This window comes from Chlamydomonas reinhardtii, chromosome 13 (assembly GCF_000002595.2).
Source record: "Chlamydomonas reinhardtii strain CC-503 cw92 mt+ chromosome 13, whole genome shotgun sequence".
In the NCBI taxonomy this organism is placed as follows: domain Eukaryota; kingdom Viridiplantae; phylum Chlorophyta; class Chlorophyceae; order Chlamydomonadales; family Chlamydomonadaceae; genus Chlamydomonas; species Chlamydomonas reinhardtii.
Genome location: NC_057016.1, coordinates 4632018 through 4648176, shown reverse-complemented (window position 1 = coordinate 4648176; position 16159 = coordinate 4632018). Strand labels below are relative to the sequence as shown.

At 64.4% G+C, this 16159-nt stretch overlaps 2 protein-coding genes across 2 annotated transcripts in view; one reads left to right on the top strand and one right to left on the bottom strand.

Annotated features, from left to right (window-relative positions):
* CHLRE_13g604200v5 (uncharacterized protein) lies at positions 1-9952 on the bottom strand. The gene is made up of 16 exons (XM_043069836.1): positions 8919-9952; positions 8576-8746; positions 8035-8138; positions 7671-7773; positions 7178-7317; positions 6898-7032; positions 6238-6713; positions 5835-6073; positions 5523-5603; positions 4608-5153; positions 4134-4238; positions 2968-3092; positions 2639-2757; positions 2124-2356; positions 1673-1870; positions 1-1380 (listed from the first exon to the last, which is right to left on the bottom strand). The coding sequence occupies exons 1-16, from the start codon at positions 9873-9875 to the stop codon at positions 1222-1224; spliced, it is 3891 nt and encodes a 1296-aa protein (XP_042917811.1). The 5' UTR covers positions 9876-9952; the 3' UTR covers positions 1-1221.
* A 140-nt stretch (positions 9953-10092) lies between these two features.
* The window catches only part of CHLRE_13g604150v5 (uncharacterized protein), a 10594-nt gene continuing 4527 nt past the window's right edge, over positions 10093-16159 (top strand). Inside the window, exons 1-11 of the mRNA XM_043069835.1 lie at positions 10093-10921; positions 11395-11477; positions 11618-11664; positions 11959-12057; positions 12523-12658; positions 12860-12976; positions 13377-13453; positions 13708-13803; positions 14284-14370; positions 14578-14723; positions 16011-16159. The exon at positions 16011-16159 is cut by the window's right edge and continues 239 nt beyond it. Coding sequence (XP_042917810.1) covers positions 10503-10921; positions 11395-11477; positions 11618-11664; positions 11959-12057; positions 12523-12658; positions 12860-12976; positions 13377-13453; positions 13708-13803; positions 14284-14370; positions 14578-14723; positions 16011-16159 — 1456 coding nt within the window. The 5' untranslated portion in view covers positions 10093-10502. The remainder of the gene's footprint in view (positions 10922-11394; positions 11478-11617; positions 11665-11958; positions 12058-12522; positions 12659-12859; positions 12977-13376; positions 13454-13707; positions 13804-14283; positions 14371-14577; positions 14724-16010) is intronic.

The following is a 16159-nucleotide window of genomic DNA, read 5'->3' as shown; positions in this document are numbered from 1 at the left end:
TATAGAACAAAACCCTTATACAATGGAGACACGTACTTGTGTGCGCGGACGGGCCAAAGCCAACAAGATGCTCACGCTGCCCGCATCCTTACTGCCCCAAAACATGCAATGACTTGTGTATACATCTCAAAACAAAGCACTTATCAGTCTGTGGTCGAGATGTTGCCTTTTTCATGAAGGAAACCCTGCATTGCACCACGCTGGGCAGCTTTTTATTATCCTGCTGCCCTATTGGACAATACATACAACCATAGCAGCTAAAATGCTCACAGTCGGCCTCCACAGGCCATTTGCACGGTCCGGCGCATGCCATTCGCAGCCATGCACACGCGAGACAGAGCTATTGAGCGAGGAGTTGACACCAAACGTCCATTTATAGCGCAAAATTGACTTTGTGACGTGGATTCGCGAAATTCAGCGGAGATTGTGCCACCTATTCTTTGGCATTCGCGGCGCGTGGGTCTGCTTTGGGGCTGTGAAGTGTCTATGCATAGCCATATGATAATATATATCAATGGAATGATGGGAATCCTCGAAACCGGTAGTGAAATGTGGAAGCCGGCTTTGCGAAATCGGGGTGGGGGGGCCGGCTTGGCGAGTCGGTTTCGGGGTCGGTTCCGAGGTCGGCTTCGACCCGGTTTCGGGGTCGAAGCCGGCTTCGCATGTCACGTGTGAAACCCCCCTTATGGGCAAATGCCATGAACACGATTACACGAGGGAGGATGAACGGCAGGAGAGGATACCGTACAGCTGCAAGACATGCACGATAGGTAGCCGCAGCACGCAGCATGCGGTAAAGCAGCTCTGCGCAGCCCTCTGCGGGCCCGTTCAACCGCGCCCTCGCCGCCGCGAGTAACTCGTAACCGGTCTTAGACATGCCTTTGTCATCCCCTACAACCTACGTCCGCGTTTATGCCGCAGTCTACGCCACCTCCCTCCCTCGTCCGCCTCCAGCGCCTCGCGCCCACCTAAGGACACACCGTGCCACCCATCCGCCAAAACACGGGTACCATCTACCCATCATTCACCTCCATCCCCTCACCTCACCCCACCCGCCAACCCCCAGCCCTCAATCCAAAGGTCGAACTGGAAATTTGAATGAACTCCCTCCCAACCCCCAGCCCTAAATCGCCCCAAACCCCAATCCCCCTGTATCCCCTCCCCCAACCCCCAATCCCCCAAACCCCAAACCCCAATCCACCAACCCCCAACCCCCACAGCCTACGGCCGCAGCGGCGGCAGCGCCCCGCTCCCCCTCGCCCAGGCGTCCAACCACTTGTTGCGCCGCCCGCTGGCGTAGGCGCCCAGCTCCTCACTGGCGTCGCGGCCCAGGCGCCGCAGCAGCTTGGGCAGCTCGCCGTCACGGCGGGCGGTCATGACCTGGCGGCAGCGAGGGAGGCGGGTTGTAAATGAACGAGGGAGGGGGGGGTCACATTCGTGATTGGTCAAGAAGAAGCGAGGTCGTAGCCCGAGGTACATTGGGCACAGGGGGAAGGGGCGGCTTGGGGGCGGGGAGTGGGTTGTCGTCTATAGGCCGGAATGAGCATGGGGCGAGGCACGGCAATATTGCGCGCTCGTAGACCAGGCAAGGCGGGGCGTTGGTACGACGGCATTGCGGTACGGCAATACGCGCTACGGCACAAACCCACACGCACACGCGGCCCCAACCCACGGTGCGTGCCTCCGGCGGCTTCAGGGCGTAGATGAGCTCCGCCGCCAGGTCGGCGGCGGCGGCGGCGGCCCGGGCGCCCGCGCTGCCTCGCGCCACCGCGGGCGGCTTGAGCGCGGCGCCCACCTCGCCCACCGCGGCCTCCAGGAGCAGGACACACGACAGCAGATCACGACTGGCCTGGTAGCGCTCACAGATGCCCTGTGCGGGGGAGGTTTGGTGATGAGGAGATAATGAGGTGCCAAGTTGTTGGTTGCAATGCCGTGATGAAGGCAAAAGGAAGGCAGGTGTACACGTGTGTCATCGGGCACAGCGGCGCGAGGCGGTGCGTGTCACAGCGTGAGCCAGAAATGCCTGCTGGTCTCCTGCGCGCTCTGACCAGCCCATGAGCCTCCTTCTTACAAGGCATGGTGCCATGGATCCCCCCCCCCCACACACAAACACAGCCACGCACCTGCACCACCTCCAAAAGCTCTGTGGCCGCCTTTGCCCTCGCCGCCGCGACCGCAGCTGCGTCACCCAAGCCCTCGCCCTTGGCAGCCCCGCTGCTGCCACCGCCGCCGCCGCGGACGCTGCCTCCCGCCGCCGCCGCCACCGCCGCCGCCGCCCCCAGCGCGTCCACGTAGTCGAGCAGCACGGGCAGCTGTGCTGGATGCCGCTCGCCGTAGTGCCGCCGCGCCACCGCCACTGCGAGACACACGCACACGTGTGCAACAACTTCCATGCACATTCGGGCGTCTGCACGGCTGGCATACGCGGTCATGTCGGTAGAAACAACGGTACTGTTGACCTCGTGTGTTGACCTCCTTTCCTCATGATACCCATTCTTTGTTGTGTTCTTTGTCCCTTGTTGGGCTTGGGATAAAAGCCCGCCGCGGCCGCCGCCTCCCTCTCCCTAGCTTGGGTTGGTTGAGTTTGGGCTGGTATTCGCAAACCCCCCCCCCAAAACAAATACCCCCTGCGCCTCACCCGCCTCCTCCAGCATGCGCAGCGCCTCCCCCACTTGCAGCGGCTCGCCGAATCGCAGCAGGTTGTTGGCCACGTTGCGGCTGGCCCACAGCCGCTCCGGGACCGGCACCAGAGAGCCCCTGAGCGGGAGCGAGCGGGCGGGTGGGTGTCTGGGTGAGCACCGGCGTGTGTGCGAGAGCGGGTGTGACCGGGTGAGAGCGCCAGGGGCAAGCAGGCAGCACATCCCCACGTGGCCTCTAGCAGCAGCACCACCACAGCTACCGCGGCCTAGCAGCAGCAGCAGAAGCAGTAGCAGTAGCAGCACGGGCAGCAACCGCCCCACCACGCACCGTGCCGCCGCCGGGCCGCCCGGCCCCACCGCCGCCAGGCTGCCTGCCCCGCCCGCCGCCTGCCCCCGCTGCTCCGCCAGCGCGGCCGCCGCCTGCGCCTCCAGAGCCGCGCGCTGCCGCCGGATCTGTTCGGTGGTGGCGTGGCGGCGGTGGTGGTGGTGGTGGTGGTGTGGTGTGTGTGTGTGTGTGTGTGTGTGTGTGTGTGTGTGTGTGTGTGTGTGTGTGTGTGTGTGTGTGTGTGTGTGTGTGTGTGTGTGTGTGTGTGTGTGTGTGTGTGTGTGTGTGTGTGTGTGTGTGTTAAAGAGCACAAGGAAAACGTTGCGCAATGTATGCGATGCAGCAAAGCGACGGTTTACGGATGTTACCTGAAGTTACCTCGCATACCTGCGGCGGTGAGCCGCCGGTCTTACCAACCGGAATTCGCGCAACCCCCGCTACTCTAACCTCGAGGGGGGATTAGTGTCCACACGCTCTCAAGGGTGCAAACCCATGCATGTGCTCACGGTACCGTGAGGCCCAGGCACTTCTACGATTCCTAGCTCCGCGTCGCCCGCTAAGTCCAAGCTCGCTCCCGCCCAATCCTCGATGAAATTCTCACCTGCGAGCGAATAAGAAAACAACAGAGCACAGGGCAGCAGGAGGGGAGTGTCACGAACAAGAGCGAAGGAACATGTTAGCGCGGCGGCGCGCGACGAGCAAACACGCAGCCCAGTCCCAGCCCAATTAACTATACTAGGGGTTGCGCGATTTGGGAAAGAGACGGAGGATGGGCGACCGCGAGCAAGTAAACAGGCGGGGGACGGCATGGGCGCATGCATGACGGCAAATGCAAATGTGTGTGTTAAAGAGCACAAGGAAAACGTTGCGCAAAGACAGTGTATGCGATGCAGCAAAGCGACGGTTTACGGATGTTACCTGAAGTTACCGCAAATGTGTGTGTGTGTGTGTGTGTGTGTGTGTGCGTGTGTGTGTGCGTGTGTGTGTGGCGGGGAAGTGCAGTCATAATGGGGGGGGATGGCGGGACCGTCCTCGTGAGGCGGAGCACAGGGGGCAGGGGTCGACACCGTGCACGCACATGGCATGCACGTGTGTCTCCAAGGGCGATAGGATGTGTGCGAAGAGCAGGTCACACACAAACACGCACACGCACATGCACACGCACGCACCTGCAGCGCCTGCCGTGCACCCAGGCTCATATTGGTCTCGGCCAGTCGCTCCAGGGCGCGGCACACGGCGTGGCGGCCGCCACCGGGCAGCACACGCCGCAGCAGCTGTGATATAGCGCAAGGGGCGGGTGGGGTTATAAAGGCCAGCCCAAGCTAATGCCAGACCCAATGCAAAAGAGCGAGGCGGAGAGCGTGGCATACGCTGTGGCAACGGAGGGGTGCATTCATGATTACTTTAGGAAGGGGGCGGGCGGGCCGGGTGGGGTTGGAGATGGAGTGGGGCGGCGTCAGGAGCATGAGATAGGTGGAGCAGGGGGGGCAGTTACGGCAATGAACGGGACTTGGAAGGGCCGACACGTCCGGTTGGCTCTTGGTTTGTGTGCGCGGAGCGCCATACAGCATGTGGGCACGCCCGCTGTGCACCTGACACCCTGCCACCTCCACACACGCACACACCCACACACACACACACACCTGGGCAGTGGCGGCCAGGCTGTCTGCAGGCGCGCCGCGCGCCCGCTCCCCCAGCTGGTACCGCATCAACCGCTCCAGCGCCGCCACACCCGCCGCCGCCGGCGCCGCCGCCGCCGCCACCTCCGCTGCCGACTCCTCGCCGTCAGCTTCCGATCCGCTGCCGGCCGACGCCGTTGTTGACGCATCGCCTGACAGTGCCGCCGTCGTTGGCGGCGGCGGCGGCGGCGCGTAGCCCGCGGCCTCCAGTGCTTCAGCGTACACAAGCGCCGCCACCGCCAGCGGCGGCAGCGCCGCACCGTTGGCAGCGCCATCACGGCCGCCGGCGGCGGCCGCCGCCTCCTCCCGCGAGATCACGCCATCAATGAGACTCACAGCTAGTTGCAGCCCGCCGCCGCCACTGGCGGCGGCGCTGGTCCCACTGGCGCCGCTGGCGCTGGCGGCGGCGGCGGCGGCGCGGGCAAGTGCCGGCGACACGCATGGCGCCATGGCGGCGGCGGCGGGCGGCAGCTCGGTCCGCGGCGGCGGCACTTGCCGTACAATGCGGCACTGCACAACACAGGGTTCAATCTCATCATTTCCGGTGTTTGAGCTCTTTTCCGGGCTACGGCAATACGCGTAATGGCAGGCTAGCATGGTGGCGTACGGCGGCGCAGCGAAGGGGCTCGGCCACAGTCACCTACCCAACCAGCCGCCCAGGGAAACACACGACCAGCAACCTCCCTGACACTGTACACCGCTTGACCCCGCCTGCCTCCACCTGCCTCCACCTGCCTCCACCTGCCTCCACCTGCCTCCACCTGCCTCCACCTGCGCCCTTCATACAAAACCGCCTCCCCCCATCAGCACCCGCCTGCCCTCGCCCTCCCCTTCTTACGCAGGGCCCTCTTGCCCCCGCCCCCATCAGCACCCGCTTACCTCGAATCCCTGCTCCAGGCTCTCCGCCGGGCCCAGCAATGGCGCCAGCTGCACACACACCTGCCGCCCCGCCGCAAGCAGCTGCAACACGCATGTGTGAGATTGAGAGCGACTGGGTGCAGGGGCCAAAGAATATGCATGTCCACATTGGCTGAAATACACTTAAGATGGTAGGAAGAGATGTGGAGCATGGCCGCCTTGGGTGGTATCACCCGCACACAATCTTACGCCTCGCATTGCATTCCATGCACTTTTCCATCAATCGTTCATTCTGTTACTCTCTCGGACGTCGAGCGGCACGCCCACCCACACCTGCAAGTGAGCCATGCGCCCCCAGTGCCGCAGCTCCCACGCCACCAGCTCCGACGCCGCCGGCAGCGACTGCGAGGACGTCGCCGTCGCCGCCGCCACCTCTGCCTCCAGCACCGCGCGCAGCGCGTCTGCAGGCGCCGGCTGTAGCGGCAGTTGGCCCAACCAACCGCCGCCGTTACCGCCGCCGTTGCCGGCGGCGCCGCCAGTGAGGAGCAGAGCGAGCGGCTCGGAGGCGTTGCCTGTTTGCCCCCGAGGAAGAGCGGAGATAACCAAAACATTGGCGTCTTTGAGGAAGGCAGCGTGCAAACACTGTTTACGTGCTTCGCCCTTAGCCCCATGACCAGTGCACGACCGCATGTACGTGTTTGCAGCCTCTAATGAACCACCGATGAGCCGCACGCACCTGTGAGGTCAACCGCTCCCTCAACCGCCGCCGCCGCCGACTCGTACGGACGGCTGCTGGATCCACCAACCGCCGCAACCGCCTCCGCCGTCGCCGCCTCCGCCGCCTCCAGCGACACAGCCGGCGGCGGCGGTAGCTCTGCCGCCTCCAGCCGCACCGTCGCAGCCGCCGCCGCCGCCTCGGACTCGGCCGCCGCCACCGTCCCCTCATCCGTGCTGCCGGCCGTGGCGGCGCCGCCGCCGGGACCCATCACCGCCGCCGCCGCCGCAACCGCCGCCACGTCCAGCGTCGGCGCCGTACGGGCAGCGGTTGACAGTTGTACGGAGCAGTCCAGCACGAGGCGGGCCGCCGCCGGGCCGCCGCGGAGCAGGTCGGCGGCGGCGGCGGCGGCGGCGGCGGCGCCGGGCGGCGGCGGCACGATGGTGCCTGGCGGCGCGGGCCGGCCGGCCACACTGCCCTTGAACGACAGTGTATACCTGTATGCCGAGGCGGGTGCGTGCGCAGAGGCGTACCGTATGTGAGTGCTGATCGCAAAAGCTGTTTACCATATCCTGAAAATGTGTTTGCAGAGGCGTGACGCATTGCGACTTGCGAGGTGGTCGTTTGGTTGCCAAAACGCCCCTAGACCCAAGGCCGCTCCAGCACGAGGCCCCGCCGCACCAGTTGCTGGCCAGCCGCAGCCGCCGGTCCGTCTCCTTCAGCGCCGCCGCCTCCGCCGCCCGCCGCGCCGCCTCCGCCGCGGCCTGCGCAGCCCGCCGCTTCGCCTCGCGAGCAGCCGCCTCCGCCTCAGCACGCCTGCACCCGGGCAGTGATGCAACATCCATAAAACATCACACGCGCACACCACGCGTGCATGGCCAACTTTTCCGCTCTCTTCTTGGTGCCCGAATCCCGTACTACGCATTCGGTACTCGTTCACTCCTGATCGCAGCCGCCTCACCGCTTGGCCTCCTCCTCCGCCCTCCTCCGCGCCTCCGCCTCCTCCCGTAGCCGCCGCTCCACCTCCGCGCGCGCCACCAGTTCCGCATCCAGCCGCGCCTCGCGCTCCTCATACACACGCCGGGCCGCCTCCGCCGCCTCCTGCAGAGAGAGGGAGGGGAGGAGGGCAGAAGGGGGAGGGGCAGAGGAGGTTGCAAAGATGGTACAGAGATGTGTAGCGAAGTAAACAGCAGGCGTCAGAGATCAAGAGAGATGTGCAGCTGCTGAGTGCAGCTGGTGGTTTGCTCGTGATACGGCTGAAGCCATGGCCGAAAGATGTAAATAGAGAGGCGTAGGCGAGCAGTTGTGTGCAGTGATTCAAGTAAACGTGTGCTAGTGAGCAGAGAACATGGAGAGCATGAGAGTGCAGCTGCAGCGGTAGTGCCAGCCGCACAGCCGCACAGCCGCACAGCCGCACACCCACGCGCGGCCGCTGCCGCCGCCCCCGCACCCACCGCCATGCGCTGTGCCTCGCGCGCCGCCTCCTCCTCCTCCTGGCGCTTGCGCTCCTCCATCGCCCGGGCGTCAGCCTCCGCGCGCGCCTTGGCCTCAGCCACCCTGAGAGCCGAGCGACACACACACACACACACACACACACACACACACACACACACGCGCAGAAACAATGAGTGTATTTTCTTACTACGTTGTACTTGATCGTCGACTTGACCCCAGTGCCCGCCCCAGCCCACACCTTTGGCCCCCTGGTGTCTCTGGTCCTTTCTGGGTGACTGGTGAAGACACCCCCGCCCCCCTGGCCCCCCGCCCCACCCCTTCCCCGGCCCCCCGCCCCACCCCTTCCCCGGCCTCCGCCCCCACCTGCGCTCCGCCTCCTCCGCGGCCCTCTTCTTCTCCTCCTCCAGGAACTCGCGCCGCCGGGCCCGCAGCGCCGTGTCCAGCTGACGCCCCTCCGCCTGGCGGGCCTGTGTGTGTGCGTGTGTGTGTGTGTGTGTGTGTGTGTGTGTGTGTGTGTGTGTGTGTGTGTGTGTGTGTGTGTGTGTGTGTGTGCGTGTGTGCGTGTGTGCGTGTGTGTGTGTGTGCGTGTGCGCGTGTGCGTGTGTGCGTGTGTGCGTGTGTGCGTGTGTGCGTGTGTGTGTGTGTGTGTGTGTGTGTGTGTGTGTGTGTGTGTGTGTGTGTGTGTGTGTGTGTGCGTGTGTGCGGGTGCGGGGGTTGCGGGAGGCGGTATGATGGGGGCTGAGGCTGCCGACAGGGCTTGGCAAGGCACCCCGTGTTCTCTTGGATCCAGTTACCGTGTCGGGAATTATTCTTGACGGGTACACCCAACAACATCACCACATAAATACCCCCACACATGCACGCACATGAATCCAAATCCACCACAGACACACACGCCACGCACCTGCAGCGCGAACAGGTCGGTCCGCTCCTCGTCCGCCGCCTCCCGCCCCAGCCGCACAGCCAGCAGCAGCGCCGCCGCCAACGCCCAACCGCCAACCGACGTGCCAGCCAGGCTGCCGCCAACCGCCGCGGCGGTTGAGGAGGCCAGGGGTGGCGCCGGGCCACCGGAGGCCTGTGTGGGAGGTGGCGCGTGTGTTTGGAATGGCGGAGGGTAGTACGGGCGGAGGCTGGCTATGTGTGGACGATGGCCGGCAGGCAACTAGGCAGGCTTCCACGCCCCGGCCGCGTCAGCCGGCGTTGTTTGCAAAGCCCTTCCACCCCACCCCATCCCATTCCGCGCGCACCTGGTGCAGCAGCCGCTGCTGGGAGCCGGCGCCGGCGCCCGCCCAGCCGCCTCCGGCCGCCGCCACCGCCTCCGTCGGCCCAACCGCCGCCGCCGCCGCCGCCGCCGCCCTGCCGGCCTCGGGCACCTCCGACTCCGTCACATACACCGTCTCGTACTCCTCCACATACTCGGACTGCACTTGCTGCTGCTGCTGTTGTTGCTGCGATGTCGGTTGCTGCGATGTCGGTTGCTGTGACGGCTGTTGCTGCGATGTCGGTTGCTGATGCTGCGACTCTTGCTCAGCCGCGGCGTTGGCACCGGCACCGGCACCAGCACCCGCTCCCGCCGCAGACCCAGCCGGAGCAGCTGGCGCCGCTGCTTGCGTCGCGGCAGCATCAGCAGTACCGCTAGCGGCAGCTGGTGCCGTGGGGGCTGCGGGTTCCGCAGCAGCCGCACTGTGCTTTGTAGACTCCGCCCGCGCGTGCTTTTTGGCTGCAGGGCCGCCGACGCCGTCGGTGCCGCCGGCGCTTGCCGCCGCAGCCGTCGCCACAGCCCGCCGGGGGCCAGCCCTACTGCGTGAAGCACCAAACGTTACTACTGCTGATGGATTCACCCAGACACTGCTGCTGTCGCGGCATCTCTTGGGCAAGGAAGCGCTGCCGGCGCCGCAGGCCCCGGCGGCGGAGGCGCCCACCGTATCACCGGGTTCACCGCCTGGCTGGTATGTTGCCGCCGCGCCTGGGCACCGTGCGCCGGCTCCGCATGCCACGCCCGCGGCAAATGCAGCTAGCAGCGCTGACTGGGAGGTGGCTGATGCCGGGCCCGAGCGACAGCAGGCGCGGGTTTGCGGCGCCGAACCGGCGGCATTGCGGTGCGCTAGGCCGCGCGGCACGCCGGCTTGGGGCCTCGCCCATGTGCCGCTGGTGCTCGCAATTGACAAGGGATTGGTTGATTGGTTTATGGATGCAGACTGCATTCCGCTCCAATACCACTATTGGACGCAGGGTTGATTGTTGCGGTGCGCTTGCACGATCCTAAAACCCTCCGCACAAGTTATTGATATGTATTCATGTAGATATCTCTGCTATAAAACAAGTCACTGGCTGCAACTGCTTGTAATTTCGGTAACCCGCCGTTCCGTAAGCCTATTGTGCTAGGCTCTTGGTATTAAGTTTTACTTAACGCCTCTAGTAATTTTGTTTGTTGGACTCACGCGGACATGCACCTGTTTCGACGGGATGAGGTCATTTCGTGATTTCTGTTCCACCCTTATTTCTGCCTGGTAAGAATTGTGTTGCAATACCCAGACACTTGTGCAACTATCTGCATATTACATCAGTGCGTTCGTTCTCTCCTATAGTTGGAGGCTCTTGCGCGACCGTCTCGCCTCTCGACCCGAAACAAAGACGCCGCGCCGAGCTGCGTCATTTGGGTTTACTGGACTGACTTGCTATACAGACGGGTGTCAAGTCAATCAACCCAGACACCACATTTCCGGACGAGTGGCCACACCACCGCACCGCTGGCCCGCGTCGAGCCGCACAAACTCAGCTACAAATTACAACAGCGATATAATACAACAGCCATAGCTTTAGCGATGACGATGGCAACGGGGCCACCCAAACCCTTGGCGCGCTGTGGCGTGGCCACACGCTCGCTGCTGCCTCAGCGGCTGGCCTGCCACTCGCTGGCCAGTCGGCATCGAGCCGGCCCAGGCCGCCCCCTCCTCACCCCCACCCTCCGCGGAACCCCGGGCTACAGCCCCGTCGCCACCGGCGCAGCTGCAGCCATCTCCATTCCGCTACAACCGGGCGGCGACGGCGCCAGCCACAACGGCGCAGCCAAGCCGGCGCCGGCGGCGCACGCCAACGGCAACGGCAGTAGCAGCAAAGGCAGTAGCAGTGGCCACGGCAGTAGCGTGTACAACACAGTGGCGGCGGCTGTAGCAGCGCAGTTCCCGGCCGTGCCGCCGCTGCCGGCGCCGCCGTCAACCGCCAACCTCTCTGACGTTGTGCCGTACCTGTGAGTTGCTGAGCGGCATGGCTCTGGGCAGCCGCAGTGCAGTGTGTATGGCCGTGGGCGCTGGCGGGGATAGTTGTATCATGGGAATGGAGGGGCCAGGGTGGGGGCGCGGGTGGGAAGCTTCGGGAGGAGGAGAGGTATGGCAGGAAGGAGGCCCCTGGAACGTGAGCAAGCGGTGTCGACACGACACGACACGACAGGACAGGACAGGGGGGCCGTGTAGGGCTGGACGTGGTAGAGCTGGGCATGGTAAGGCTGCGCGCGGGAGGGCACTGACGAGCGTGTCGGGAGCCTCGCGGGACGCCAGATGGCGTCACGTCGCGTTACGTCATGCTCCCCAGTGGCACTTTTCACGCCATGCGCTCGCCCTTCTGTGCCTCTGCCCCTCTGCCCTTCGTTCCGGGTCTTGGTTTGGTTGGCTCTGGAGTAAGCTGACCCCCGCCTCCTCCTCCCCCGCTCCGGCCCGCCCACAGGCTCAAGCTGGCGCTGCAGGAGCGCTACCTGGTGTGGCGGCTGGCGGCTGCCCTGGGCTGCATGTGTGTGGCCAAACTGGCGGGTGCGTGGGGGGGGGGGGGGGGCGTGTGTGTGTGGGGGGGGGGGAGAGGGGTACGTGTCAGTGTCAGTATCCGTGCAGATACCGGCGCCTAAATCCGTGGCACACCTGCTGTGTTTAAAAGTGTGCTGTTGCCGCTTCAGGTATCTCACTGCCTCTGGCCTTCAAGGGAGCCGTGGACGCAATGGCGGTGAGAGTGGGCTGGGGAGGAGGGCTGCAGGGGCCCGTGTGCGTGTGTGGGGGGGTGGGGGGCACACGCCCTGCAGGGCCGGGGCGGGATGAAGGCTTGGCGGCCCCTGTGGGTGTGCACACGTGTGAGCACACGTGGGTGCGCTGCCAGCATGTCAGCTGTCGTGTCGTCTTCGTAACTGCTGCTACGTGTCCCGCCGCACATGGCGTTTTCTCTCCTCTCTGCCACCAAAGCACACATCGCAATGACACGCCTGTCCACGTCCCCAAACACCCCCACGCACACGCCCCGCAGTCCACGGGTTTCTCCCAGGCCGCCCTCAGCGCCGCCCTCACCGCCGCCCTGACCTACGGCGTGCTGGACTGCGTGCGGGTGCTGGCCAAGGAGAGCCAGGTGCGTTGTGTGTGGGGTTGTAAGGATTGGTACAGAGAAGTGTAGTGAAGTAGACAGCAGGTGTGGTGTTGCGCGTACCGATGATGGGGTGGGGGGCGGGGTGTTCGGTGGGGTGGGCGGCGGGGTGTTTGGTGGGGTGGGGTGGGATGGGGTGGGGTGTTTGGTGGGGTGGAGAGACCATTGGGTTGGCGTGCGCGTGTGTTTCGGGGTGGGATGGTATGTGCGTGTGTGTGCGTGTGTGCAGCTGGAGTGCGGGGGCGGTGGTTGGGATGACGGGTTACGGGTTGGGACGGCGCCCTCGCGTGGATGTCTGCCGCACAGGAGGATGCTTGCGCCAGCTCTTGGTCACCGCGCCCCTGACAAACCCCGTCCCTTCCCCCTCGTCCCTCCATTATCCACGAACGGCTCCCCCCTATCAACCTGTTCCCAATCCTCCCCTCACCGCCCCACCGCCCTCCCGCGCAGTCTCCCTTCTTCGCGCCTGTGAGCCAGGCCGTGACTCGGCGCATGGCCTATCACACCTTTGCGCACGTGCTGGCCCTGGACACACGCTTCCACCTGGACAGGCGCACAGGCCGCGTCAGCCGCATCCTGGAGCGAGGTGAGGCGGGAGGGGAGGCGGGCATTGGTATTGGTGCCTACTTGCATGGACGGTTCCGCCAAGCTTGGTGCTGTTATGCTGCTCCGTGTGTCGGTTGACGCGCCACCACCACCACCACCACCACCACCACCACCTAACATAATCCCCATAAAAGGAAACGCACACACCCTCACCCTCACACACACACGCACATACACACAGGCACGCGCTCCATCGCTGTGCTGTACCGCGCCATGGTGTTCACCTTCCTGCCCACTGGGCTGGAGCTGACGGCGGTGGCGGTGCTGCTGGCCGGCAGGTTCGGGCCGGCGCTGGCGGGTGAGGAGCGGAGGGGAGGGGAGGGGAGGGGAGGGGAGGGGAGGGGAGGGGAGGGGAGGGGAGGGGAGGGGAGGGGAGGGGAGGGGAGGGGAGGGGAGGGGAGGGGAGGACTGGCAGCCGTCGACGCATGTGACGCGTATGAAGTGCTGGTGTCCAGCCAAGGCGGGGTTTGAGGGAAGGGGAGGTAGAGGATTGAGAGGTCAGGGTCAGGGGCGGGTAACCCGTGTGGTTGCGCGTGTGTCTGCGTGTGCTGGCGGGCCTCGTGTGAGTCCTAGCTCCTACAACTACCATACCAACCAACAACCAACCAACCTCCTTCTCCTTGCGCTCCGCTAATTTAGCTTGGTTTGGTTTAGTTTGGGACGGTATCTTCAACCCCCCTCCCCCTCCTCCCGCTCAGGCATCCTGGGCCTCACCTTTGCCGCCTACGTGACTTGGACAGTGATGATGACACAGGCCGCCACGGACGTGCGCAAGGTAGGGGGCCAGGGCGCGGGGGCACGTGCGCGTGGGCGTGCGTGTGTCTTGCAGGGCAGGACCCGCCATCTTCGGATTACACCATGCCTGGAACGCCTCGTCATATAATCCCAGGCCCCAGTCCCCAACCCCATCCCCCACAGCCGCCCCCGCCCCAATCCCCACCCAATCCCCCCCCCAATCCCCACCTCCACCCCCCCAACACACACACACCCTCACCCCTCACCCTCACTCGCACCCCACTCCCCCGGCAGGAGGTGAACGCTCTGGACAACGCCACCAGCAGCAAGGCGGTGGACGCGCTGCTCAATGTGGAGACCGTGACGTTGTTCAACAACCAGAACCTGGAGGTGGGGAGGGGGGGGTGGAGATGGGGTGAGGGTAGGGGATGGCGGGTGGGGGGTGGGGAGCTGTTAATAAGTGCCACTGAGGAAAGTAGCAGGGCGTGTTGGACAGCACACAGGCTGCCACCCCCTCCCCCCAGTGGACGGCTACCCCCACCTGCGTCAATGGTGTGCGCCATCGCGCCCCACATGACACGTACACTGACCACCTCGCCTGCTCCCTGCCCCTCCCTTGCCCGTGGCTGCCCTTGCCCTCGGTTGGTTCTGGGTCTTGGGTTTGTTGGGATTGGCAGGGACCTCACCCACCCCCTTACAACCGTTCACATGAATGGCTACTCCCCCCACCATTTCCTTAGCTAATCATGAATGTAAATCCCCCGCCTCTTCCCAACACACACACACACACACACACACACACACACACACACACTAACACACACACACACACACACAGACACACACACACGTGACACGCGCCACACGCAGGTGGGTCTGTACGACCGCCACCTGCGTGACTTCCAGTCCGCCTCCTACCGCACCGAGCTGCTCAGCTCCTCGCTCAACGCGGGACAGGTGGGTGTGTGCGGGGGAGGGAAGAGTGTGTGCGTGTGTGTGCAAGGAGGCGTGGATGTGTATGTGCGTGTGCAATGGGATTAGAGTAAACTACAGCCCACCCAACCACCAACCCACCCACCCTCCCTCCAAAAACCCCTCACCCCCCCCCCAACTTCCTTAACTAATTATGAATGTAACCCCACCCCTCTCCCCCACCCCCCAAAGGGCCTGATCCTGGCTGTGGGTATGGCCGCCATCTTGGCCGCCATCATCTCCAGCCCCGGCGGCGCCACCGGCGGCGACCTGGTGATGGCCTCGGGCCTCATCATGCAGCTGTGGGCGCCGCTGCAGTTCCTGGGCTGGTTCTACAGGTGGGGGCCGGGCGCGGGGGGGGGGGCGGACTGGGGGGAGGGGGCGAGGGGGAGGGGGGGAAGGGGGAGGGGGAGGGAGGAGGGGGTTTGAATACCAGGCCAAACAAAGCGAAACTAGGGAGGGGAGGGGGAGGAGGAGGGGGTATAGGGATCACAAGAACCAAACACAAACAGGGGAGGATGGTGGCTTGCAGGAGCAATGCTGTGGTGCGCGATGGGCTGTGGCGGTGGGCTGTGGGCTGTGGGCAGGGGGGTGGGGACACCTGTGCGCTGCTCCGCTGCATGTCGCGCTCGTCATGTCCTCTCTCATACAGTAGACCGTGCACACACACACACACACACACACACACACACACACACACACACACACACACACACACACACACACACACACACACACACACACACACACACACACACACGCAATGGCACACACACACACCACACACACACACACACACACTGTCCTACGCGTAATGTTTTCCTTGTGCTCTTTAACACACACACACACACACACACACACCAGCCTATGTCTGACCCTTGCGCACACATGCGGGATACGGGTTATGCGCGGGTTCGGGGGTGACGGGCACACGCCCTTTTCTGCCAGCCGAGTCAGCCCGACCCAGCGTCTCTGCAACCGCCGCCCGCCATGCGCCCCATGCAGTCGGGCGCTATTTGCAGCCGCGCGGCCCCAGACTCGTTCCCTTTCACGGACATAGTTAGTGGGTGGGCTTTGGGATGCGTGCTGCCATTTCACATGTCCGTGACACTTCTGTGCTGCCGCCCAATGCCTTTCCATTCCCATGCTTATAGGTGAGCTCGACTACGACCAGCGGGCGGGAATACGGGAATTAGGCGTGCTGGGTAAACGTTGTTTAGCGCGCCCAGGGTGCGGAGCATGGACGCATACAGGTGCGTCGCGGGGTCAGGCCGAATGGTCGCCCGTGGGGTTACAGGCTTATCGCGGGTAAGTATGACTACCTGGGTGACGGCAACCACGCGACGCTCGGTAAATTGGTAGGTATCCGTAAGTAACTCCGGCGTCGTCTGGGCGGGCTTTCGTTTCGTTTTTTAACACACACACACACACACGCAATGGCACACACACACACACCACACACACACACACTTACACACACACACACACACGCAATGGCACACACACACCACACACACACTTACACACTTACACACACACACACACTGTCCTACGCGTAATGTTTTCCTTGAGCTCTTTAACACACACACACACGCAATGGCACACACACACACACACACACGCAGGGAGCTGCGTGCGGCGCTGGTGGACATGGAGGAGTTCTTCCAGATCCTGCGCACCCGCTCCAACATCACGGACGGCACACAGCCCCTGCCGCCCACGCCCCTGCCCCTGGTGCGGCAGCAGCAGCAGCAGCAGCAGCCCGCGGCGGTGG